This window comes from Penicillium robsamsonii (genome assembly GCF_028829455.1).
Source record: "Penicillium robsamsonii strain IBT 29466 chromosome Unknown utg000003l_segment0_segment0, whole genome shotgun sequence".
NCBI lineage: Eukaryota > Fungi > Ascomycota > Eurotiomycetes > Eurotiales > Aspergillaceae > Penicillium > Penicillium robsamsonii.
In genome coordinates, this window is record NW_026643221.1 from 3259044 (window position 1) to 3283494 (window position 24451).

Below are 24451 nucleotides of genomic sequence, written 5' to 3' on the forward strand. Positions count from 1 at the left end.
CCACCCTGTTCTGTTGACGAGAAACTGATTGTGGGGTTCCAGGAGCTGTTACCACCCGCCTCATATCGATTCCACCCACCGACTTCGTGACGAGCGCAACCCTTTTTTCCTCCCAACCCTCAAGTACGACCAAACACAGCCTACTTTACTCTAATGGCAGCACCACAAGGGGGATTCCCTCCCCAGGAAGGGTATGGCCAGCCCGCCTATGGCTCTCCGGAACCCACACAGTCCCCTGTCCATGGGCAAGGCGTACCCGCACCAGCTGGAGCTGGAAAGAAGAAGAGAGCCTACGCTGGTGAAGCATTTGATTTCGGCTCTGGCGCCAATGCTGCGCTCGGTGGACAACCCACGGCTGGCGGTGCTTACGGTGCCTACCCTCAGCAGCCTCAAGCTGCAGGATATCAACAGCCCGCCTACGGTGCGGACCCCAACCAGATGCAACCTGTAGCACCATCATATGGCGCGCCTGCTGCCGCCGATGTCACCCAGATGACACAGCAATTCGGTGGAATGGGTATGAGCGAGCCTCATCACATGCCGCCCGCGCAGCCTGTGGCCCAAGCCCCTATGCGACCACAAGTCCAGCTTAACCAGCTTTATCCCACGGACCTTCGATCCCAACCTTTCAACGTTGCTGAGCTGGACTATCCCCCTCCTCCAATCATCTTGCCTCCGGGAGTATGTACAGATGCCATATCGCGCAGGTGGTCGATATGCTAACAATTGTCAGACCAGTGTTTACCCATCGCCCGAAGCCAATTGCCCCACGAAATATATGCGATCCACGCTCAACGCTGTCCCCACAACAAACTCCCTTCTAAAGAAGTCAAAGTTGCCCTTCGCCCTTGTCATTCAACCGTATGCCTCTCTTCACGACGCCGAGGATCCTATTCCTGTGATTCCAGACCAAGTCATCTCACGATGCCGACGTTGCCGCTCCTATATCAACCCCTTTGTCACCTTCCTCGACCATGGCCACCGCTGGCGTTGTAATATGTGCAACCTGACAAACGATGTGCCACAGGCCTTTGATTGGGATTCTACATTGCAAAAGCCCGCTGATCGTGCGCTTCGTGCCGATCTCAACCACAGCATGGTTGAATTCGTTGCGCCGCAGGAATACATGGTCCGACCACCCCAACCTCTCGTCTACCTCTTCTTGATCGATGTGAGCTATGCATCGGTGACCAATGGTCTTTTGGCCACTACCGCTCGCACCATCCAGGAGAGCCTTGATCGCATCCCGAACGCAGACCGGCGTACTCGCCTCGGCTTTATTGCAGTTGACTCAAGCCTTCACTACTTCAGCATTCCCCGGGACGAGTCAGAGTCCTCGGAGCCCCGGATGTTGGTTGTCAGTGATCTGGACGAGCCTTTCCTTCCTATTCCTGGTGATCTCCTCGTAACGCTGAGCGAATGCCGGGAAAACATTGAGGTGTTCCTCAAAAAGCTGCAGGAAATGTTCCAGAACACCCAAAACAATAGCTGTGCCATGGGCGCGGCATTGCGAGCTGGTTACAAGTTGATCTCCCCCGTCGGTGGAAAGATGACCGTTCTGAGCTCATCTTTGCCCAACCTTGGTCACGGAGCGCTCACTATGAGAGAAGACAAGAAGGTGCTGGGCACCAGCAAGGAATCCAGTCTGCTTCAAACCGGAAACTCCTTCTACAAGAGCTTTGCAGTCGAATGCTCAAAGGCTCAAGTCTCTGTGGATATGTTCCTCTTCTCATCGCAATACCAAGATGTCGCATCTTTGAGTTGCTTGCCCCGCTACACTGGTGGTCAGACCTACTTCTACCCTGGCTGGAACGCTGCACGGACTGAAGATGCCATGAAGTTCGCCCGTGAGTTCTCTGACTACCTCTCTTCAGAGATTGGTTTGGAGGCTGTTCTCCGCGTGCGTGCAACTACCGGTCTGCGTATGAACACCTTCTACGGCAATTTCTTCAACCGTAGTTCCGATCTCTGCGCTTTCCCGGCCTTCCCTCGTGACCAGGCCTACGTGGTCGAGGTGGCCATTGATGAGACGGTTACGAAGCCGGTCGTCTGCATGCAGGCGGCTGTCCTTCACACTACCTGCAACGGTGAACGTCGTATTCGTGTCTTGACCCTGGCGCTTCCAACGACCCAGAACCTGGCAGACATCTACGCCTCGGCTGACCAGCAGGCCATTGCCACATTCTTCAGCCACAAGGCTGTTGAGCGCACATTGAGCAGCGGGCTCGAGCCCGCTCGTGAGGCTCTTCAGGCTAAGATCGTCGAGCTTCTTCAGACCTACCGCAAGGAACTTGCGGGTGGTAGCGTTAGCGGTGGTGGCCTCCAGTTCCCTGCCAACCTGCGAGCCTTGCCTGTCCTGTTCCTTGCATTGATCAAGAACGTGAGTTTTCTCTATTTCGGTTATGATAGTTGTTCTATACTAATTGATTTTCTCTAGCTTGGTCTTCGCAAATCCGCCCAGATCCCCACGGACATGCGGTCCGCAGCTCTCTGTCTTCTGTCAACTCTGCCTCTGCCCCTCCTCATCCAATATATCTACCCCAGAATGTACTCACTCCATGACATGCCCGACAATGCGGGTGTGCCTGATGAACAGACCGGCGAAATCCTGCTACCCCCTGCTGTCAACTTGTCTTCGGGCCGCCTCGTGCCCTACGGTCTGTACCTCATTGATGATGGCCAGACCCAATTCCTCTGGGTTGGTCGCGATGCTGTTTCACAGCTTATCGAGGATGTCTTTGGCGTCCCTGACAAGTCCCAATTGCGCGTGGGCAAGCAAACCCTCCCCGATGTCGAGAACGAGTTCAACCAGCGTGTGCGGGCTGTGGTTGAGAAGAGTCGGGACCACCGGGCCAAGGGTGTGGGCAGCATGATCGTGCCTCACTTATACGTTGTCCGCGAGGATGGTGAGCCCGGCCTGCGTCTCTGGGCTCAGACAATGCTGGTTGAGGATCGTGCCGACCAAAGCCTCAGCTTGGATCAGTGGATGGGTTCCTTGCAGGAGAAGGTTTGAGCCCTCTGCTCTGACCATTGTATCGGTCAGCACTGACGATTTGCTCTCAGGTTGTGCAGTAATGAGAAGCTGACCGGTTGGTCTCGGTGGACTTGAAATGTTTTCGCGAGCCCTCCCGCCTGTACCATTACGTTGGGGAAGATTTGCGTTTGGTTTTGTATCATGGCGGGCATGTTTTGGATTATCTAGTACTAGTAGATCGCTCGGTTATAGTTGACAGGCGATAGACGCTGATTGCATCTATGAAGAATTAACGGTATCATTTTTCTATTTTATTCTACATGGTAGTGCATACTGTTTATGGTGCCATGTGGATTCCCACGGAACATGGCAAGTCCCATGATTTTAGTACCTTTGTAGAAAGTTGACTAGGTCAATCAAATCGAACACCCTAGGATATTAGTGGGAAAATCTAAGGCCAATTAAATGGGCCAGGGGTATCTGTTCAATCCCCGATTCAGGTCTAGTGGCACCTAGTAGTCGTCTCTAGTAGTCATGTACCAATGCACCGGGGCAACAACAGGCTACTTATATACCCCTGCACTTTCTTCCTTTTTTGGGTATATATGATGGCCCCCGCCGGACATTTGACATTTAACTTCTACGTACTCCCTGAAATACCTTCACCATGTTACCCTCCACAGACGATATAGCAAAGTTCATTTCCATCGCTCCAGATGCCAATGAAGGGACAGCCCTTCGGTTTTTGGAGGTAAGATATCTCGATCTCCCTTTACAACTATACTAACACCTATTTTAGGGAGCGGGAAACATTGAGGATGCTATCAGTCGGTATTATGAAATCCAAAATGAGGTTACAGCTCCAAATTTGCCCAATCCAACGCCCCTTACTATGGATGCGACGGATGTCGGGCCTGATATGCGCCCTCCACCATATGCACGTTCAGCAATAAACGGATTTGCACATCACCACACCAACATATTTACTGGAGTTGCCAGCATCCGCTCTAAAGATGAAGTACGATACGGGATCCTTTCGTCTTGGTAAAGCGCTAACGCGTGTGTGTTATGATAGCAAGATATGAAGGCTGCCCTACACACCATTCAGCGGGCATGTGGCATTTTTAATAGTGATATTGAGCCAGAGCATACTATGCAATATCTTGATTGTCACTGCGACGTCCATGAGTACAAAGATAGAAAGGTAGCCCGGCTTCCTATTCAAGAAATCTGGTCTAAAGCAGTCATCTATCCAGGTCAGTTCTGCCATTTTGACGATGTTAATTGAATCGTGGCCACGGTCTAATACTTTCTTTCTCCTCCGAGCAGGTGAATCGGCTTATCACGACAGCCATTCATCGGCTATGATCGTGAAAAATCCATACAGTCGTGTACCCTCGCCATTTCCGCTTACAACTCCCGGGACTTACAATACAGCGAAGCCTACTCCGTCCGGCTACAACCAGTATCTTCAAAAGACCATACAATTGAATGCATCCCTCAATGCTGCGGCACAGGCTGCTATTGATGCAAAAGAGCCAAATACCGTATGGGATACCGGAGACCTAGAGACCTCTGTACGAAATGAGGCTGACGCCACAACTGTTTCTGATGCTCAGCAACCAGCTGTACAAAGGTTCACTCCTCAAAATAATCCCACAGCTTCCCCTGCAGAAAGCTCCAAGTCATCGGCATTTGGTAGTTTGAAAAGGATGCTATCGAAGAAGACGTCAGAAGAGAAGGCAGAGAAGGCAGCTATTTACACCGAGGGGCTACGCGTGGCCATCCTAGAGGAGGAGCAAGGCAGATGGCTAAATCAAGAATGGCGGCAGCTCGTAGCAGCCTACCAAGAAGCAGTTGGAATAAGTCAGAAGATCGCCGATCTTCGAGCCCGGCACCCCATCCAGTATCTTCACCTCCTCCGAGCAGGATATTTCGAGCCTATTCCAGCGGTTTGGGCAAAGTCTACGTCAAACCCTCTCGGTTTTACCATTAATGCATTTGGTGGCTGGAGAGGCGTCACCCCCAGTTGGAGAGGATACAAAGATCTTGCCGAGGAACGTCTATACTGGGTTATGAACAACACTGAGGGCATTGTTAGAAATATGACGAAGCCCGATGCCATCTCTGCGATGAGCATGGCTCGATCTAGAATGGAATCCGCAGTTGGAATACCTACGGAGTACTTCTCGCGCGACGATATCTGTAATGCTCAATCCACCGAGACTTACTCGAAGCAAGTCATGTCTCTTTTCAGGCCTGGTGGGGAGCCGGCAGTTCCTTCAGATGAAACTATGATTCTCCTAGAGGTCTCAAAGTCTATGAACTCTGCGCCCTTTCTCCCGAATTATAATGAGCACCTCATTACAGGCTATTCCGCCTCTAACCAGCCAAAGAGCAAAGGTGACCATATTTCCCCCTAACCAGTCTACATCAGATACTAACTTCGGGAAACAGATATCGCCAAGGCCATCATACGGCGCTTTTCCCAAGCAATGATCAATCACGACCACAATACGCGAGGCTATCAATTCGTCACATTCGCAGATCAGGGCCGCTACATGGGCCTGATCAACCACCAGAATCTCGAACAAATATGGTCCAACGTCAGATTCGGGGGAGAAACCCGACTGATGTTAGGCTGGCAAAGGGCCAAGGAGCTCCACTTCCAAAAGCACTCTGGAACAGCCATCCACCACCCTATGTACGGGTGGCAAGCTGGTCCACAAACACCCATACTGAGGCTGCTAATCGTACTCGACGGCGAAGCAGCAGACATGAATGAATTCCAGCTCGATCTACTTGGCCTATCTTGGGTTTATGTCACGATCTTCTTGGTGGGTGCAGATAGATGTCCGCACCATCATCGTCTTGCAAACGAGCTACAGAGAATCAGCAATATCAATCCCCATGTCTCTTTCCTTGAGGCGCAAGGGAATATGCCGGAGCGCTTCGTCACCCACGAACTGCTGAAGCGACATCTCGGATACAATGTTTCGTTTTCTGATTTTGAGACGTTGGAGCAAGCGGCGGTGGATCTACCGTCATATGTAGAGTGAACTACACGTGGTCCATCAAATGGTCTGGGCTGTCCGATTTGTCTCACAGAAGATCAACGATCCAGGTCAGTTGTTTTTTGTTGCCAACTTATCTCCCAAATGAAATGAATGGCAATAGGTAGACGCTTTGCTGCGATCGTCATCGGTCTCTTAAATCATCCGGGTTTGACTGGATATCGAGAATATCGAAGATCGGTGATCGTCTGCATATGCATATCAACAGAGACAAGCATTCGAGTACTTCTCGACCATTCGCAGAGTCCACATTCTATTTTGAACATTTTAGCGCCTGTCCGCCAAAGCATAAGCCGAGTGGTAATCACCTTCAAATAGGACCCTATGCGTCATAGATCCATCATACAGCCCGATTGGAAGAATCGCACGGCCTAAGAACCGGCACATAGAACATTTATAGGCAACTTGTGAGATTCTCAAGACCCAATAAACGGGATACCCCTTGAGACTAGTGAAACTACGCTTTGTGGGTTCTCCAATCAGGGTGAAACTAGCACCTCCCTATGGAGGACAGATTGTGACAAGTTTCGCCAGGTGCAGTAGCGCCGTCCATAGAGCGCGACATGTGAGAGACTTTGGCGCTGTGGCGGAGATCCCCATTGGTATTTTGTGTACTTGTAGAATACTTGTTAATGTATGGGGGACTCCCATCAAAATCAGGTACCGATTGTGTAGTTGTGGAGTCTAGTGATCCAAGGTTCCGCGTCCATCGAACCAAACACAGGGGAAAACAGTCACCTCTCTTTGTCTACACGTCCTCTACGCTTCTCTCTATCGATCGTTCGTAGTCTCTCCCCCATTTTTCTCTAATTGACGCCAATTTTCCGTGTCTGACTCTGACTTTGTTTCACCCAAATTGCCGGAGCTTCAAAGCTCTCTGCCCCACCACCTCCCCTACGGCCCGTTTCTCCAGATTCATCTTCTCATCTCTCCTTTCTTCTCTATTTTTCTTTTACCTTGGTAGAAGGCAAGGTCAGTCCCCAGTCTAGCGCGACCCGTTGTGATCCTGATGACCCCGCTTCGGAGCAATCTTGGCTTATCCTCTCCACGCCCATCGTCAATTCCACTAACATGCCACCTTCTTAGGCTCCGAACTTGATACCGTGATTCCGACCTAACTCAGCCCGTGAACTTCGCACCCCACCCCGGTCTCTTGGGTCTGGACGCCGTATCTATCACATCTTCCCCACCTGGAGCTTCGTACGACCAAGTTCCCCCTCTACCATTTCTACACGCCTTTCATTCTTCGAACCCCAATCCAGTCGAGAGTTTAGGCACCTTTCCGAAACCCCAATTCGATTGCAGCGCAAACGAAAGTAAGCTTGATTTCCCGGTTTCCCTGCCTCGTTGCGTTTGTTCCCTCGCGCTAGCACTTGCAGTCAAGTTGCTTGAGACGTTTAAGCAATTGAACTCGGGTGCTATTGTCTTGCATTCCCTGGACTGTGGATCGCCAAATTTTGCGCTATTCTCCCTCTACTGTGTTGAAATCCCCCGGTTCCCGTTTTCCCGATGGACCGTGTTCGACCTTTTTTCCACTGGATCCCGCGAATCATGAAAGCTGACAATCACCCCAAGACTGAGCCTACCGAAGCAATCAAAGAAACCGTTATCGTTATGGGTCAGCAAAACCCTCCCGCGGGAGGATCCCGAAAGATCTCCTTCAATGTTTCCGACCAATATGAAATCCAAGATGTTATCGGTGAAGGCGCCTATGGTGTCGTCTGGTAAGTAGTACGAAGGTGTTTTTCAGGCCTCCTCTAACCCCATACAGCTCTGCCATTCATAAGCCTTCCGGCCAGAAGGTTGCCATCAAGAAGATTACGCCGTTCGATCATTCCATGTTCTGTCTGCGAACACTGCGTGAGATGAAGTTGCTGCGATACTTTAACCACGAAAACATTATCTCCATTCTGGATATCCAACGGCCCCGTAACTACGAGGGATTCAATGAAGTTTATCTGATTCAAGTACGTCGAAGCTTGCCAGCTGACAAGATGCGCCTGTATGGGATAAGTCCGGTGGACTAACAGCATGCAGGAGCTGATGGAAACTGATATGCATCGAGTTATCCGCACACAAGACCTCTCAGACGACCACTGCCAATACTTTATCTACCAGACTCTGCGTGCACTGAAGGCAATGCACTCAGCCAACGTCCTCCACCGAGATTTGAAGCCTTCGAATCTTCTGCTCAATGCCAACTGCGACCTGAAAGTCTGCGACTTCGGTCTGGCTCGTTCGGCCGCCTCCACCGATGACAACTCCGGATTCATGACAGAATATGTAGCCACACGTTGGTACCGTGCACCGGAGATCATGTTGACATTCAAGGAATACACCAAGGCTATTGACGTGTGGAGTGTCGGCTGCATATTGGCTGAGATGCTGAGCGGAAAGCCTCTCTTCCCCGGCAAGGATTGTACGATTCCACTCCCCCCTTCAGCAACAACAATAACTAACATACACTAGATCACCACCAGCTGACCCTCATCCTGGACGTCCTCGGCACACCCACGATGGAAGATTACTACGGCATCAAATCCCGCCGCGCCCGCGAATACATCCGCTCCCTCCCCTTTAAGAAGAAGATTCCCTTCCGTGCACTCTTCCCCAAGAGCAACGACACAGCTCTGGATCTGCTCGAGAAATTGCTCGCGTTCAATCCGGCTAAGCGTATCACTGTCGAAGAAGCCTTGAAGCACCCCTACCTCGAGCCGTACCATGATCCCGAAGATGAGCCCACTGCGCCGCCTATTCCTGATGGATTCTTCGATTTCGACAAGAACAAGGATGCTCTGAGTAAGGAGCAGCTGAAGCGTGAGTTTATCCATGCCCTTTGCCTGATCATTGTGCATCTACTAACCTCTCCTAGTCTTGATCTACGAGGAAATCATGCGGTAAATCTAACTTGACTATTTCAAATGATATTAGGTTGGCTAGGAAGATGACATCATCTGGATTCTATTCTGCACGTACTGTGACTTGACAGCGTGATTTGATACATGTTAGAGATAACAGGGCAACTCGAAATATGATTATGAGTGTTCAAAACACCTGACTTGCACCGTAATATATCTGCACCTCTGCTCGCTCCTGGGCCCAATTTTATATACTTGTAGTTCCAATCTACATCTAGTTATATACATCCCAGCCTACCCAGACACACAAAGTACATAGTTATACACACTCATCCAGATCACCTAAATCGCACGCATAAACGCCTCAATACCCTCAAGCACACCCTCCGGACTAGGTTTCGGCGCACAAACATGTGCCTCAAACCCAAATTTCTCACGCAGATGATCCCGCGTCGTAGGCCCAATAGTAGCAACAAAGACATTCCGCTTCCCCTTCCCAGCTCCAGTCCTAGTTTCAGACCCAGCAAAAGGCCCCAACCCAAGAACCCGCAACATAGCCTCACAACCCGTCGGCGAAAAAACAACAACCCAAACATCCCCCTCCGCCCTACCAATCACATCCTTAAAATCCCCCTCAAAAGACCCCATAACACCAGTCTCATACACAACAAGCTCCTCAACACCAACCCGTTTCTCAACCGGTAATGATTCATCCATTAGTGTTTTCGGGATGATATCCCTCCGCACTTCACCGACAAGAAATAGAAGTGATGGTTTGTGTGTTGGGTAGAGGGTATCGTAGTGTTCGAGAATTAGATGGGCGAGGTTTTCGCCGGTTCCTGTGTCTGCGCCGTGGATTATTGCGGAGGGGAGGTGTTTGTTGCGGAGGGTTGTTAGGGTGCGGGCTGTGGCTGGACCGACGGTGTAGAGGATCAAAGGCGGGGTTGTCAGGGTGTTGAAGGTTACTAGAGGTTTGTTAGTTGGGTGTGGCATTGGGATTTGTGTTGGTTTGGTTTGGGATGGGCTGTGGGAGGTGTGGTGTGGGATGGGTTGTATATACCGTCTTTTTCGTCTTCGATCATCTGCGCGAAACCTTCCACCGCGCGCTGGCTGGTGAAAATTAGACCGCCGTATCTTCTGGGGGTTGGGGCATTGTTGCTGAATGCGCCGGTGCTGAATAGGTCGCGGACTTGGGCGAGATTGTTTTTGAGGAAGCGGTGTTCTAGGACGGGGATGAAGGTGGGGGTGTAGTTTTGTGCGGAGAAGAAGTCTTCGTAGCCATCGTGGGGAGAGGATTTTGTTTTGAGGAGGAGGATGGGAGTTGGGGGCATTTTGGGAGGTTGGTTTGGGGTGTGAATGTGGAGGTGAGGGTGAGGGTAAAGATTGGAGGTGGGATTGATATGGTTATCGAGTGCGGGGAGCTCTGGGGAATTGGGGGTTTTTTTTTATATTGGGCCGTTCTTGTTTTATACAAATTACATCTTGTAGTTCATCGGCTTGTCTACCCGTCTATATTGTATACAATACACTTCATCCCACAGGAAATCGAATTTGAGTCTAGGAAGGCTTATTTACACATTAAAAACACAAACTACTGATCGTCCAGCACGTGCAGGTATCGCTTGTCCTCCTGGCGCTCGCGCTCCGTGGAGGGAGGCAGATCGTAGTAAGAGGCACTACGGTAGCCCTGCAGGTAGTGGAAGGTCAAGTTGGCAAGATCAGCGGTCTCGTCCATGCCCAGGTCCTTGAAGGTCTTGGCTGTCGGGTCAATGACCTGGTCGAGGAACTCGCGCTCCACCTCGTCAGCGGACAGGGTGTGCCACCACAGGAGCTTGTTCATGTAGTGGGCGAAAGGCTTGAGGATGGCCTTGGGGACGTTGATGTGACGGCGCTTCTTGATGATTTCACGGTCGACCAACTCGGCGATCTCGGCGGTGGAGTAGTTCTTGGGGCCGTACAACTCGAAGGTCTGACCGGCGGTGCTGTCATCGTGCAGCATACGCTCCAGAGCAGTACCGACATCAATGGCCTAGACAGAGTTAGTTCAATGCCACTTGTCCAGCCGGAGAGATTAACTTACGTGGACGGGCCAGTAGCGCTCCTGCATGTGGTTGGCAGTGAAAATGTTGCCCATCTTGGCCAGCTTGTGGAGCAGGTTGTCCTCGAAACCGAACATGGGTGCAGGTCGCACGATTGTGGTCTCGGGGTAGATCTTGCGGACGACCTCCTCACCCCATGCCTAAATGTCATCAGCACTCTCATCCTGGTGTAGTTTTGGTAGATATGCTGACCTTGGTGGCAAAGTACTCGGAAGGCGAGTCACGGTGAGCGTTGTAGGAAGAAACGTGGATGAAGCGGTCGACATCATACTTGGCAACAGCGTCGGCAATACGCTCGATACCGTCGACGTGGACGTCCTCGTAGGAGAAGTTCCTGGGGTCGTCAGAAACCATGTATTTCATGTATACCACACACTATCACTCACTTGGTGGGATATTGGCGACCGACAAGGTTGTAGACAACATCGGAGTGACGAACACTCTCCTCAATGGACTGGGTGTTGCGCAGGTCGTATTCCTGTACTGGGAGTCAGACACCTTCCACAATTCAAACCAATGATACGGTAGTCAGGCTCCATACCATGAACACAACTCGTCCAAGATCACCAGTGACCTTCAAGTGTCTCTTTGCCATCTCCTCGCGGTAGGGAATGACAACGGTGCAACCCTGGCGAGCTGTAGGCCATTAGTCCATGATTCAATCCCAGTGCGGCAGATCCTCAACCTACCAAGCTTGTTGACAATGTAGCGACCGAGGAAACCAGTGGCACCAAAGACGGTCGCGGTGTGACCTATAATTGTGTGAGTACGGACCGAAGCATAGCGTCGGAGTGGAAGGGCTTAGCTACCTCCAATGGAAGAACTATGGGCAGAGCGCGTCAGCAAGCAAGAACAGTAAACCTAGTCATATCAGAATTGACCACATACCGGCCACCTTGGACCTTCAAGAGGGGCTTGCCAGTCCGGGTGATGCGGACATCCTGAAGGTTGCGCTGGAATTGAAGCTGCACCCGCGGGACTGGCACAAAAGGCCGGGCCCCCAGGGCAGTGTTGATAGTGCGAGACTTCTGCATGGTCTCTGGCTGAGTATATCTCTCGAGACCAGCTAATTGGAGCGGAGTGTTGCCAAGAAGGGCGTGGTGATGTGCGAGTGTCTTTCGCAGCAAGTCGGAAGAACCGCACGGGACTATTACGCTAGTCCTAATTCGGGAGTAGGGACCACCACTTTAACAAATTACTTTCTCGTCTTTCTTCCCTTGTGCTTGGACTCGGTTGATATGGTGACTTCTGCTTGTTCTTTTGATTTGAAGTTAGTCCATTAACCAAAATTGATAGGTTGGTATATCTACAACCTCTGTAGGATAAAATCTCCGTTTTGATCTGACAACACCTGGACTGTGATTGGATGTTCCCCGGGCCATTCATGTGTATCAATATCAATGTTTTATGTTCTTCTATATGCAATTAAATCAAGGCCGGTGTATTCCTGCTCTTGAATTCCTGGTGGATCTATACAGTACTTCCAGAAATTGGTGTCGCCTATACTCTTCAATTGTCAACTTTATCTTCGTTGATGCACCCGAAAATTAAAAAAAATGTAAAGGTAGTCGTGCATCAAACTTGTTCCTGCTCACAACCAAGTCCAGGCGTTTACTTTTTCACATACAAGACTTGAACGGCTTTTTAGAACCTAACATACACCCGTGCAATGGATTGGGACAGTCTTTTCTTTAACACGTCAGCCTTCATTGCAGGGGTCTTTGTCCTTGACTACGGCGCAGACAAATTCATCGATCACACTGTGATCGTAGGACAGCGACTGGGCATCTCACCAACTCTTATTGCCCTTTTGACTGCTGGAGCTGAGTATGAGGAGGTACATTGGTTCGAGCTCCACACTTTACCTGGTCGATGCTGACAATGTCTCCCTAGCTTGCTGTCATTGTCGCTGCAATCTCACAAGGTCGCACCCCTCTAGCTTTGGGCAATGTCATGGGATCTACAATTTCCAATATCCTTGGTGCCTTTTCACTGGGGCTTTTATGTCATCCAGGCGGCAGTCCCTTTGATAGTAGTGCCAAGGTGTATTCGGCGATCCTATTCTTTGTCACTACTCTATTTGTCGTTTTGGCATATTTTCAACAGCTTAATAGAGTTACTGGTGGGCTTCTCATCGCTCTCTTCGCACTCTATATTATCTCTATTGGCTATGCCATTTATAGAGGTATCAGTGAACCGCCCCAGCTGTCGGACAGTGAAAGCGACGATGAGTCAACCAATGTTTGTGATGAACAAACACCACAACATAGTGTCAGGCCATCCATTTCAGAAGCCTCTCCTCTGTTGGGAGATACGAATACGTCTCGGGAAATGACAAAGCTTCCGCGACCGCTTTATTACCATGTCCTCCAGCTTATCTTTGGGCTGCTCGCACTCTCCTTGTCGGGATACATCCTTGCCCACAGTTCAGGTACTATCGCCGATTCTTTCCATCTGTCAGGAACTGTCTTTGGCTTAACCGTGATCTCTTTTGCCACGACCCTGCCAGAGAAGTTGATTGCTATGCTCAGTGGCTTTCGTGGACAGGGAGGCATAATTGTTGCAACCACAGCAGGGAGTAATATCTTCCTACTGACGCTATGTGTCGGTATTGTCGCGGTGGCAGGACGCCTCCTCGATCAGTCAGATACCTTTGTCCTGTTTGATCTGGTGACAGTTTGGGTGTCATCGCTGTGCCTCCTAGTGGTTGTCTTTCTTGGACCTCATCGAATTGCTGGCCTAGTTCTTCTCGCTGCCTACGTGGCTTTTCTAGTCATGGAGTTCACCGTGTACAGGCGCTAAACCAGGGCATTCCTTCCTCTTGAACACAACTATCGCAAGCCCAATTCGATTGGCATCCTATAATTATGGAAGTAATGATAACGATACGGGAAACAGCTATTCCGACATCATTCTTAATATAATATGGTAGGTGGTGACACCGATTTCCGGAAGTACTGTACATGGTCATTGGTATTCATCGGTTCACTAACAGCCTGAACATGTTCTAGAACATGTATATGTTCCCAACCAGCTACCTGTTATGTAGAGGAGCATGTTGGAAACAATGCAGCACTCTAGCGCTTGATCATAACAAAAATCAAGATGTCTGCATATAGTCTATGTAGGCAGCCTCTAGTATTTTTGTCTGATAGACCAGACTATGGCATAAGTTAAACCCAGGAAAATATGTAGCTGTTGACAGGATCCAAGATGGGACAAAGAACAGCAACGTAGTAGCCACTTCTGATACACGGTGAACGACACACCATTCCCTTTAACTGGGTTCTAGTCAATATAGGCACAGTGGGTCCATAGAAGGTGTTGAGGGCAATATAACCTTGGACTATATATTATGCACCTATGGAATAGACACACGCCAATTACAAATATTGACAATCATGGTTAATGTACGATGCAGCATCTATGAGATTAATTATCTCACCAAAAAAATATAAAATATAAAAAAGTAAATGACCGCTGTGTCATTGTGTTTCCAAAGATTTATGAGAGGAGTATTGTGGGCAAATCACGGCCATCTCTGGTAAAAGGCAAGAAATGGGTTCTGCACTAATTTGTCCCACTCCTCGGATGTGTTTCTTTTTAGTTGCTTATATTACCCCGTTCTGCTAATTTAGGCTTTACCAGCCCGACCCTAAACGGTCGGAGTTCGAAACTCGGTGGTCGGTTGGTTTCTTTTTTACAAAGTTCAGGGTTTATAAAGGCGGTAAGGTGGAATGGCGGTATGGCGGTGAAGGCGATGAAGCACGTTTGCGAACCCGGAGATTCAGGCATCCATGAATAGTTGGTGAAGGCCAAAGGAGGGTTATCCATAAGTACATATGTCAACTACGTGTATCTTATTCTATGCTCAAGTTTCTGGAATTTAAAAAAATAAGTTGCAGACATTTGATGAATTATGTAGTTGAGCATCGGTGTTTTTGTAAGCGTTCGGCGGATAGGTGTTCGGCGGACAAGGGATGTGCCCATGCATTTATTTGATTCTGGGCTTGAGCTTCAATTCTAGCTTTATCCAGATAATTTAAAACTCTACAAAATGTCGTCTGCTGCCTGTATTTTCTGCAAGATCATCAAGGGTATGTCTATTGTTTACAAGATTCTATTTAGCTACACATCTATCGCTCTGTCAAATTCGGCACGTCATAGCAAAACATGGATTGACTGACCTGCTTCCTCGGGAGCTCTATAGGAGATATCCCTTCGTTGAAGCTCTTCGAGAGTGACAAGGTCTTCGCTTTCCTCGATATCCAGCCGCTGAGCCGTGGCCATGCGGTGCGTATTCCTATTTCCTACGATTCCTCTTCCCCGCATCCGGCCTACCCCTCGTAGCGGTGCGCCAGCGAAGTTGCCCGAACTGTGGTGATAGCTTCAGCCAACAATTGAAAGCCGATCATTCTAAGAAAATCAAACTGACAACATGCATAGCTTGTCATTCCCAAGTTCCACGGCGCAAAGCTGACCGATATTCCCGACGAGGACCTGGTTGAGATCCTGGTAAGTCGACGAGATAACAACCCTGGGCGACGAAGGTGAAGAGGAGGGTCAATGTTTTCGATCTCTGATTGAATTCGATTACACTCCTTTAAGGACCTTGGGGGCCAACCTTGGGGGCAACTCCACAAGGTCCCCGAGAAACCCGGCATTGGATTGGTGAACAGGGACATAGCTAATGAAGCTGTACGCAGCCCGTTGCGAAGAAGATCGCCAAGGCCAGCGGCGCCGAGGATTTCAATATCCTGCAGAACAATGGACGCATTGCGCACCAGGTCGTTGACCATGTGAGTTTCAGTCGGTGATCTTGATAATTGTGACGGTGCTAATCAGTCTCGAATAGGTCCACTTCCACATGGTATGCTCTATTATCTTTTGGATATTTGGTTCTATACTGGGAACGGTCCTCGGAACATACACTAACAAGACAATAGATCCCCAAGCCCAACGAGAAGGAGGGTTTGGGCATTGGCTGGCCTACCCAGGCGACCGATATGGACAAGCTCAAGGCTCTTCACGAGGATATCAAGTTGAAGATGTAAACGGCTTGGGCTTAAGTGATAATCAAACCAAGAACAATGGAAACCGAGTTATTTCTATACTTGTGCCTTGTGATTTGGTTCGCTGTAAACCGTACACGTTCCCTATCGAAGGAAGGACTATAGTGTTAGTTTAGATGAAGTTGTTAACACCTCTGAAGTAGGTAACCAGTTGGATCTACCTGTAGACTCCAGGTCTATGCTCCGTTGAATGTGTACCAAAATGTTCATATATCGTCTAGTTAATAAGGTCCAAGTCTGCGTATGCCACAAACATGCAAATTCATGACTCTAAATATCTAGCAGATAAGCATGGAAATCAACTACATCAATCACACCACCCAACTCATGCACTATGCGCAGCTTATGCCGATGTGCTATCCGCTTTCTTCTTCTCCGAGTCAGGATAGAAGTTGATCTTTCCACCGCCCTGAACGATATTGAGTCTGTCGTAGAGCGAGCGAGCCCGGACATAGGGGTCAAGAACCCAGTATTGCGTACGCAGCTGGTCGATCAAAGCCTTCCGCTTCTCCTCGGCAGCAGAGGCAGCGTCGGTCTCCTTCTTGAAGCTGGCGCGGATCCACTCAATGGTAGTATCCTGGATCTCCTTGGCGAGCTTTTGGCGCTCGGCCATGAGGGTATCCCGAGTTTCCTTGTCGGCCATGCAGGGATTCTCGTTCTCCGGCACCTCAACGTATTTGTATTCCCAGTCTTCGTCGCCTTCGAGCTCCTTCATGATTTGGCTTGGGTGGATGAAGTTTTCGAGATCCTTGCGGTTCTTCGTGAAGTGGATCTTCGCTGCAACGACTGGGTCGAGCCAGCCCTTGATCACGCTCCAGATGCCTGGGTTATAGTTAGAAATGGTTGTTTCGTATGGGGTGCTGGGATACGCACTTGAGAATAGCCAAGGGGCCTTGTGGATGAGCACTGCTCCAAGAGACTCGGGGTAGTTGGCTTCGAAGCACTTGATCATGAATTTCACGGGGGCGTAGTCCTGGGAAATATCAGTATATAGCGTGGACAATCTTCAGACGAAAAGCTTACCATGTTGGCCATGCCGAAGTCGGTCATATCAAAGATAATAGTCTGCAAGAATCAGTTTCCGAGACACAATCCTCACATACCGGAGTACTTACCGCAGTCTCAATCGGTGGCGCAAGCAACAAACGCGCAGTCTCAATAGTATACACAGTGAACCGCTCCAACCCTTCATTATCCTGATCACCAGCCTTGTGCAAGCGCACACGCACAACACAGATCGGACGACCAACGCGATCAACACCGTGCAAGAAACTCTTACCCAGGCGCATCTGCGTGAGGAAGTCCTCACCCTTCTTCTTCTCCTTAGGATCAGAGCCCTGCGCCTGCTTCAAAGCTGACGCCTCACCGTTGAACATGATATCGTCGTCGACATGCATTTCCAGCAGTCGCCAGCGCATCGTGGAAATCAACATGACAAGCGCCTTCTTGGTGTCCCACTTGCGCGCCCGCAGGAATCGCAGCAGTAGGGAGTCAGGGTTATCCCCCTTCACCATGCTCCAGAACGCAGTGCGGATCTCCTCGGGCTTCATGTCCTCTAGCGCCTGCTTGAACTCCTTGGATTGGCCGTACTTGTCGTCGCCATCAGCGGCGCTGATGGAAGCGACGCCGCTGTCGGAGCCGCTTTTGGTGTTGTCGTCGGCGCCGCCCCAAATTCCCCACCGGCCCTTGGACTTCTTCTTATCCTGGGCTGGGGCGGGTGTTGCGGCATCGCTGGTGGTGGTGGATTGAGGGGCTTCGAGTTCTTCAAGTGTCAGGCCGAAGACTTTGAGTGCCAGGACCCAGAATTCTTGTAGCTTGACTTGTTGCTCTGGGGTAAGGTTCCCGACTGTTCCGGGGGCGGGTTCGGCGGGCATTGTCGCGAGGGTATCGATTACTCCTAGGGAGGGTTTTTCAGGGAGTCGGGGCTGCAAAGTTGTATTTTTGGGATTGAAGTATTTGTCCTGGAGCCAAGCGCCTCCTCCAACGATAGCGAGAGTAAACGTAAGGGTCCAAAAAGATGAAGCCTTCTTGGGTTCTGGGTGTGTGGAGAATGGTCGCGCAAATGAATACCGAGCGACAGGGAACTTGGCCGAAGGATAGAGACGACGTAGGATTGTTCCACGCATAAGCAATATAATTGAGGTGATAGGTGAGCACTAGGTCTTAGCCCTGGGAGGGAGAGGGAAGAAAATCTGTGAGAGCGGAATCAAGGACATGACGATGCGGGGGAGATCGTCGCCTAATAGCTGTACTAGTTTAGAATGAATTAATTCGAGGTGTTGTTTTTCATTTACTTCAAATCCATCTAATATCTTCTATAATTCAGTTCTCTCAAAGTTGAAGTATAAAAGTGTCGCGCAAGTGTCGCGTGAGAGATCATTCCGGGGAAATCAACAAATCCCAAACGCAACCCACTCAACATCACTCCGACAACAATCCACTGTTTAGCAATAACAACTCTTATTGCCGGTGGCCTATTGTCTCACAACACACCTACCGCATTCTCAAACACACCGCAGGCATGGACGCACCTCGATCATCCTCACGCCCGAGACCCTCATCCAGGCCCACAACGCCCCTTCGCCCCAGCTCGCGCTCTTCAATACGGGAGGCCCACGGATATGGAAACAGCATTGGAAATGCAGGATACACACAACCCGCCTTCAATGCCTTGGAGCCACAATTCGCCGAGCTGGCCGATTCGATGGCGGATCTCGAGGCCAACTTCATGCACTTGCAGCTGATGCACGAGAGCCTGACGCGCTTCAGTGAGAGTTTTGCCAGTTTTCTCTACGGATTGAATATGAATGCATTCTGCGTGGATTTCCCAGAGGTATGGTCGCATATGCGTCGCCGATAGTGGCGGCAGTGGTGACAGCGCGCAACAGGTTTGCTGATTCGTTCGATACAGGCTCCGATTTCAGACTCGTTCAAGAAGGCTAAGCAGGACGAAGAAGAAAAAGGTATTGAGAGGGCTGTCTGTGGGAACTACCTGTGGTGAATCGGATTTGCTAACAGCCATCCAGAGGCGGAATCGGAATCAGAACCAACACGACAGGTTGATGATGGCGAGATGACTTTTATGTGAGTCCAGAGAGCGATGCGACAAACCCCTACTGGAGGACACTTGAGCTAATGGGTTCTCACGCTACAGGACCACGGACACTACTTTTGTTGAGAATCCGAGCACGACCCCATCCATTAGACCGACGTCCGGGTATGCTGCGGGCTCACGAACATCGTCGCGTGGCACTACTCGTGGTGCAGCAAGCAGCCGGTATACTACACGAGGCGCTGCTCGAGGCGCTGCTCGTGGCACTCGTCCCAGCGCACTGCCTCGGGGCAGAGGGATTGGGACTCGATAAAGAGCCGGATGCTTGAGCGCTTACAATGGCCTGCTCATGGACAATCAGTCCATGCTACATGTTTGACTATTGGCATCCAAGAGCTGGATCTTCATGTATAGCTTCCGCGGCTGTTTGGCAAATCTGCCTTTTATGATTCACTAGAAATGACGAATGAAACTACATATACCATGTCACCCAAAGGTTGTACATTGAAATCAACTCTGTATAGTTAAATAGCTAAATAAATACTTCTCATAAAAAAAAAGGAAATGCTGCTTCTGCCAAACTGTCCGATCTCTTATCCGGCGGTAAATCGGTAAATCGGGGTCAGGCGAAAAACCACCGCCCGATGGCGAACCTCCAACTACTTTTGAAATCCTCAACTTGGCCCCCATTCGTCGTTAGTTATTAGACTTTTATATTTATATTACCTGAATAGAGTCCTAGTGTCTGGACTTGGTTGTGACGTCGAATCTGGTCATTCGCAACCCTTGGTGGACTGTATAACTTCCATTTGTCTGCTATTGTCCCTATTCACTTGCTTTCGTGAGTTCTATTGTTATGCTCTGAGCATACCATTGATACTAATTTTTCACGCAGTGCAATGCTGGCCCTATTCATGGGGAGTCCTTGAGGCTATACCTAGTCTCTTTATAACCGGCCTTCCTCCCTTGACTCTCTTTCAGCCTCTTGTCTCCACGTGGATAGAAGTCTGGAACTTCTAATAACGTACTTTTTCATATATCATTGCTTTGTACTTCTGATCAACCCTAACCCTCTCCCTTCGACCCTATCTCTTTTACTCTCTCTTTCCCTCCAACCACACTCATGTCGCTCACTATGGCAACCCTCGATTCTGTCCAGCTTCTTTCTGAAGCTGCATTTGGCTGTGGTAAGAGTTGATAATTGCCGTGGCTCATTTAGGCCTAGCTGACCTCTCGTTAGTACATCTTGCGGCTATCCTCTCCAAGGATGAGAAGACTGCTGGCCAGTTCAGAGAACAATTCTGCAAGCAATACAAATTGCTAGCTCCGTTTTCAAAGACAGACACCGTTGCTGTTCCAACCACTGGCCTCCGGACTGTGGAGTCTCTGAAGCCAAAGTATCACTGTTTGACTTGCGCAGAAGTATGTCTGAAGTCCAAGCGATCGGAGCATACTGCAGCCACAGGACATGTATTTTGTAAGCCAATGGTTTCTGACTGATTGAACTACTTCGTACTTACAAAATGGTAGACCTCGAGTCTCGAAACCGCTTTGTCTTTTGTGAGAAGTGTGTCGATTTCATCTATGACCACACCCTGGACAGACTTCGTGGCCCTTCTGGCAAGTTTGAAGCCCTCGGTGAGTCTCGTGAAATTCCAAATTACCTTGCTCATGGATATCTACTAACGTTTAGTAGATGGGCGATCCATTTGGGCCGAAGACTCGGCCTCCGAGGTCTACGTCAAGAACAATGCCAACAAGAACCCATGCGCCATTCGCGGCGCTCGTGGCGTTTGGAACATGGGTCAAACGTGTTACCAAGCTTCTATCTTGCAGGCCATGCTGCACGACCCTAGCCTCACTGCCTATTTCCTGGGAGGTGGCCATGACGTCCACACATGCACGATCAAGGACTGTCTCGCCTGTGCAACAGCTGAAGTCTTCATGGAGTTCAATAGCGCCGAAAGAAATGAGTCAGTCTCCGCAGCCCTGCTGCTTCACCATGGTTGGCAGAAATCTAAGGTACGTCAGAGGTCCGAGTTGAGCAACAGAACCGGCTAACTAGATTACAGGACATGGCTGGATACCGCCAGCAAGACGCCCACGAATACTTCCAATTCCTTGTCAACGAACTGCACTCATCCACCCCCGGACACGTGGAGAGCTACGAAAAACCATGCGAGTGCTTCTTCCACCAGATGTTCTACGGCGAACTTCGCAGCAGCGTCATGTGCCACAAATGCGGCCAAACTACCAACACCCACGATCCCATGGCCGATCTAAGTCTTGATGTCCAGCTTCAACACAAGAAGCGCAAGCTCGGTCGCTCCACTTCTTCTACCACTGGAACTCTCCTCGGCTGCCTGGACAGCTTCACTGCCGCTGAAGATCTCCACGCCGATGCTGCTTACCACTGCGAGAAGTGTGGTAACACTCCCCAGCGGGCCTCGAAGCGCCTGCTGATCCGCAAACTCCCTGTTATGCTTTGCATGCAACTCAAGGTTTGTTTGAGTTTCTGACTGCCATGAAATAAGATTCCTATGCTGATATTCGTATAGCGTTATGAACACAGCTCTAACTCTTCTGAGAAAATGAACGGTCACATTGACTTCCCTCTGTCGGTCAACATGCTGCCGTACACGGTCAGAAAAGACAACCTTCCCGTTGACATGTCGGATTACATGTATGACTTGTCCACAGTCATCGTCCACCAAGGAACAATGGACTCTGGGCATTACTATGCCTATACTCGTATTGACAACGACAAGGTTCGTTTCACTGTAACCCTCATTCTGTCTGTGCCTGTGCTAATGAGTTATCTTTATAGTGGGCACTGATGGATGACAACAAGGTCACCGTTGCCGGAGTGGCGGATGTCCTCCGCCAGGATGCCTATCTTCTCTTTTATAGCGCCCGTTGTATCCGGGCTGAGAAGCCAAAGAAGTAAATTACTTGTGCACAGATATGCTTTCAATTCAATTAATATGATTCATAATTTGGCGGTCACTTATTTCCTTTGCATATACTATACTAGTATTATACTGTACTATTGTACTATTGATACCTGGACTAAAAGGTCTACCCATAGGAAAAAGGAAAGTCTTTTTTAACTATACTAGTAGAAGACTCTAAAAGATCCACTGGATACCAGCTAATTATAATGAATAAGAACACACTTCAAGTTTTATTCTTCTACAGCTACTAGATCGGTTTATTTAGTAGAATAGATTATTGTGTGTGGTTTGACCCGATAGAAATCCATGATCATCGCCGAGAAGCCTTTGGTGAAGGATTGAACTGGCGCAGAAAGTGTGAACAGGGTATAGACAAATGACAACTAGGTGCTAGGTAAAGGTCGGGAGTGGCAGGATTTCCTTTCCAAATTTGGTTCACAATCGGCAGATGTCCCTGTCTACATCGAGAAGAATAAAACACTTTGTAGGTTTTCCCCATTATCGAGAGCACGGTGTCATCCATCCCTTTTGTTCTCGAAGACCATCACAGCCATTCGACGCGACCTGAAGACACCAGTGCCGTTCTTACACCGACACCAGACATCACCATCATATGTCAGCTGTCCAATGCAGTGTGCGAGCGTTGCTGCTTGTTGCTTCTGATTCCAAACACCACCCACCCACATGGGTGATACCCTCGAGTACGGGGACCCTCGCCAAGTTCCTGGGTGGCTTCAACAATTTGGACAACAAGGCTGATTAACTAATAAATAGCTAGTGGAAGCCCAAAAACCAACGCATCTATCTCAGCACAAGGTGTACATCCATATTTTTGTTTCTTTGTGTTAATCGCCACGCTTCTTCTACACTCTTCTATGGCTGCAAACGGTAAGATGGGACCTCTGATGAGTTTCCTGAGTTTATCCTAATTATCCCGAATTTATCACTGATTTGATATTCTATAAAATCTCTATCTTGGCCTTGTCCCGAGTCTCATATTTATAGGCCAATTATTCCTTGACTCCGGGGAAGAAGACGCCCGCCGGTCTTTGGGATCGGATGGAGAAAGCGACAGAGAACATTGTTTCAAGAGCAGGCCGGTTGTTTTGATTACACATGACAGTTACCAATATCCCATCATATTTCCGGGGGATCTGGTTTCAAAAGAGCATCATAGTTGATCCTGCTGTCGTACGAAGTAGTGCCTTTATGCACATAACCTTATGAAGTTCTGCCACTACAGCTAGTTTATTGGATTTACAAGCGCACCCCACGTTTTCTTTCTAATTTTACAGCTTCCAGAAATTTTAAATTTGAGTTAAAATATCTCTTAATAGCACCCTTGAAAAAGAAAAGTCAATTAAAGACATCAGCTTTGAAAATATTTGAAGTATAAGATCTGACAGCCTGAGGCATCGAGATGTAGTGATCGCCCATTAGTCACATGATCCACCAAAAACAGCTAGCGCAACTCAAGCGAGTTGGCCCGTGCCCTATTCCCCATTGGGGCAGCACACAACGCAAATTCCAACCCTAACTCCTGTCTCCGTTCTTAACGCCCAACGCCAGCGACCCTCGTCCCGTCAACAACCCCGTCAACTCCCAGGTCCCGCCTTTAAAACCTCAAGATGACTCACGAGAGCGTTTGGTACAGCCGGCCCCGCAAGTAAGTCGAAATTGCACCGCACACCACGCACTATCTCGAAAATGGACGACAAGCTAACCAGAATTTCTCTTCGCCCAATAGGTACGGCAAGGGCTCCCGCGAATGGTGTGTTTTCCCTAATACAATCCCCCGATGAACGATCCAGTCGACACCGAGAAAGAAGCTTGAAGGAAGCCTGGATGGGATCAAAAATCGATACAACAGGAACGGGCTTGCTAATATTTGTGCGCCTTCAGCCGTGTCTGCTCCCACCGCGCCGGTCTGATCCGCAAGTACGGCGTAAGGAGAAACCGATCCTTCGAGCATATTGCAAACTGCAATATGTGACGTGAATTGGACCTGTGTGGCTAATACGGATTATTTTAGATGAACATCTGCCGTCAGTGCTTCCGTGAGAAGTCCACCGACATCGGTTTCACCAAGGTTCGTTTCAATCCCTCGCTCGACAATTCTATCCGACCCCATTCGAATACCATGCAACCCCACCATCCGACTTCAAAATTCAATCGACAATCGACAAATTTGCCACTACCATCACCACACTTGCACATTGCAAAAGCACAACACTAACCAAGTTTCTCAACCTACAGTACCGCTAAGCGATCAAAAAAACTGACTCCCTCCTCTCGAACCGTTCGCATCCACGGAATCCATCTACGCACCCGGCTCGACTACGGTAGCGTCCAGTGGAGCAATGTTTCA

At 49.4% G+C, this 24451-nt stretch overlaps 11 protein-coding genes across 11 annotated transcripts; 8 read left to right on the plus strand and 3 right to left on the minus strand.

Annotated features, from left to right (window-relative positions):
- Window positions 1-153: 153 nt before the first annotated feature.
- On the plus strand, window positions 154-3013 carry N7447_005951 (COPII subunit SEC24; the record flags this gene model as incomplete). Its single annotated transcript, XM_057230213.1, has 3 exons — window positions 154-681; window positions 734-2380; window positions 2438-3013. 3 exons carry the CDS (start codon window positions 154-156, stop codon window positions 3011-3013), a joined length of 2751 nt encoding a protein of 916 aa, XP_057085303.1.
- Window positions 3014-3641: 628 nt separating this feature from the next.
- On the plus strand, window positions 3642-6033 carry N7447_005952 (uncharacterized protein; the record flags this gene model as incomplete). The annotated part of the gene is made up of 5 exons (XM_057230214.1): window positions 3642-3725; window positions 3774-3992; window positions 4050-4230; window positions 4304-5377; window positions 5432-6033. The coding sequence occupies 5 exons, from the start codon at window positions 3642-3644 to the stop codon at window positions 6031-6033; spliced, it is 2160 nt and encodes a 719-aa protein (XP_057085304.1).
- Window positions 6034-7599: 1566 nt separating this feature from the next.
- N7447_005953 (mitogen-activated protein kinase) lies at window positions 7600-8949 on the plus strand (the record flags this gene model as incomplete). Its single annotated transcript, XM_057230215.1, has 5 exons — window positions 7600-7772; window positions 7820-8015; window positions 8086-8467; window positions 8518-8865; window positions 8921-8949. The coding sequence occupies 5 exons, from the start codon at window positions 7600-7602 to the stop codon at window positions 8947-8949; spliced, it is 1128 nt and encodes a 375-aa protein (XP_057085305.1).
- A 299-nt stretch (window positions 8950-9248) lies between these two features.
- Window positions 9249-10237, minus strand: N7447_005954 (uroporphyrinogen-III synthase HEM4; the record flags this gene model as incomplete). The annotated part of the gene is made up of 2 exons (XM_057230216.1): window positions 9249-9871; window positions 9967-10237. 2 exons carry the CDS (start codon window positions 10235-10237, stop codon window positions 9249-9251), a joined length of 894 nt encoding a protein of 297 aa, XP_057085306.1.
- Window positions 10238-10497: 260 nt separating this feature from the next.
- On the minus strand, window positions 10498-12039 carry N7447_005955 (complex I NDUFA9 subunit family protein; the record flags this gene model as incomplete). The annotated part of the gene is made up of 8 exons (XM_057230217.1): window positions 10498-10935; window positions 10987-11145; window positions 11198-11339; window positions 11392-11483; window positions 11547-11641; window positions 11695-11757; window positions 11815-11828; window positions 11894-12039. 8 exons carry the CDS (start codon window positions 12037-12039, stop codon window positions 10498-10500), a joined length of 1149 nt encoding a protein of 382 aa, XP_057085307.1.
- A 635-nt stretch (window positions 12040-12674) lies between these two features.
- N7447_005956 (sodium:calcium antiporter) lies at window positions 12675-13807 on the plus strand (the record flags this gene model as incomplete). The annotated part of the gene is made up of 2 exons (XM_057230218.1): window positions 12675-12842; window positions 12899-13807. 2 exons carry the CDS (start codon window positions 12675-12677, stop codon window positions 13805-13807), a joined length of 1077 nt encoding a protein of 358 aa, XP_057085308.1.
- Window positions 13808-15062: 1255 nt separating this feature from the next.
- On the plus strand, window positions 15063-16059 carry N7447_005957 (HIT family protein; the record flags this gene model as incomplete). The annotated part of the gene is made up of 6 exons (XM_057230219.1): window positions 15063-15102; window positions 15216-15298; window positions 15452-15520; window positions 15712-15804; window positions 15861-15875; window positions 15952-16059. The coding sequence occupies 6 exons, from the start codon at window positions 15063-15065 to the stop codon at window positions 16057-16059; spliced, it is 408 nt and encodes a 135-aa protein (XP_057085309.1).
- A 361-nt stretch (window positions 16060-16420) lies between these two features.
- Window positions 16421-18203, minus strand: N7447_005958 (CRAL-TRIO domain-containing protein; the record flags this gene model as incomplete). Its single annotated transcript, XM_057230220.1, has 4 exons — window positions 16421-16899; window positions 16951-17050; window positions 17101-17142; window positions 17193-18203. 4 exons carry the CDS (start codon window positions 18201-18203, stop codon window positions 16421-16423), a joined length of 1632 nt encoding a protein of 543 aa, XP_057085310.1.
- Window positions 18204-18598: 395 nt separating this feature from the next.
- On the plus strand, window positions 18599-19442 carry N7447_005959 (DASH complex subunit DAM1; the record flags this gene model as incomplete). The annotated part of the gene is made up of 4 exons (XM_057230221.1): window positions 18599-18910; window positions 18989-19040; window positions 19104-19161; window positions 19232-19442. The coding sequence occupies 4 exons, from the start codon at window positions 18599-18601 to the stop codon at window positions 19440-19442; spliced, it is 633 nt and encodes a 210-aa protein (XP_057085311.1).
- An 810-nt stretch (window positions 19443-20252) lies between these two features.
- N7447_005960 (uncharacterized protein) lies at window positions 20253-22076 on the plus strand (the record flags this gene model as incomplete). The annotated part of the gene is made up of 7 exons (XM_057230222.1): window positions 20253-20316; window positions 20370-20606; window positions 20660-20767; window positions 20826-21151; window positions 21202-21630; window positions 21688-21897; window positions 21957-22076. The coding sequence occupies 7 exons, from the start codon at window positions 20253-20255 to the stop codon at window positions 22074-22076; spliced, it is 1494 nt and encodes a 497-aa protein (XP_057085312.1).
- A 1520-nt stretch (window positions 22077-23596) lies between these two features.
- On the plus strand, window positions 23597-24319 carry N7447_005961 (40S ribosomal protein uS14; the record flags this gene model as incomplete). Its single annotated transcript, XM_057230223.1, has 4 exons — window positions 23597-23749; window positions 23831-23854; window positions 23986-24028; window positions 24116-24319. The coding sequence occupies exons 1-4, from the start codon at window positions 23712-23714 to the stop codon at window positions 24317-24319; spliced, it is 309 nt and encodes a 102-aa protein (XP_057085313.1). The 5' UTR covers window positions 23597-23711.
- Window positions 24320-24451: the final 132 nt, after the last annotated feature.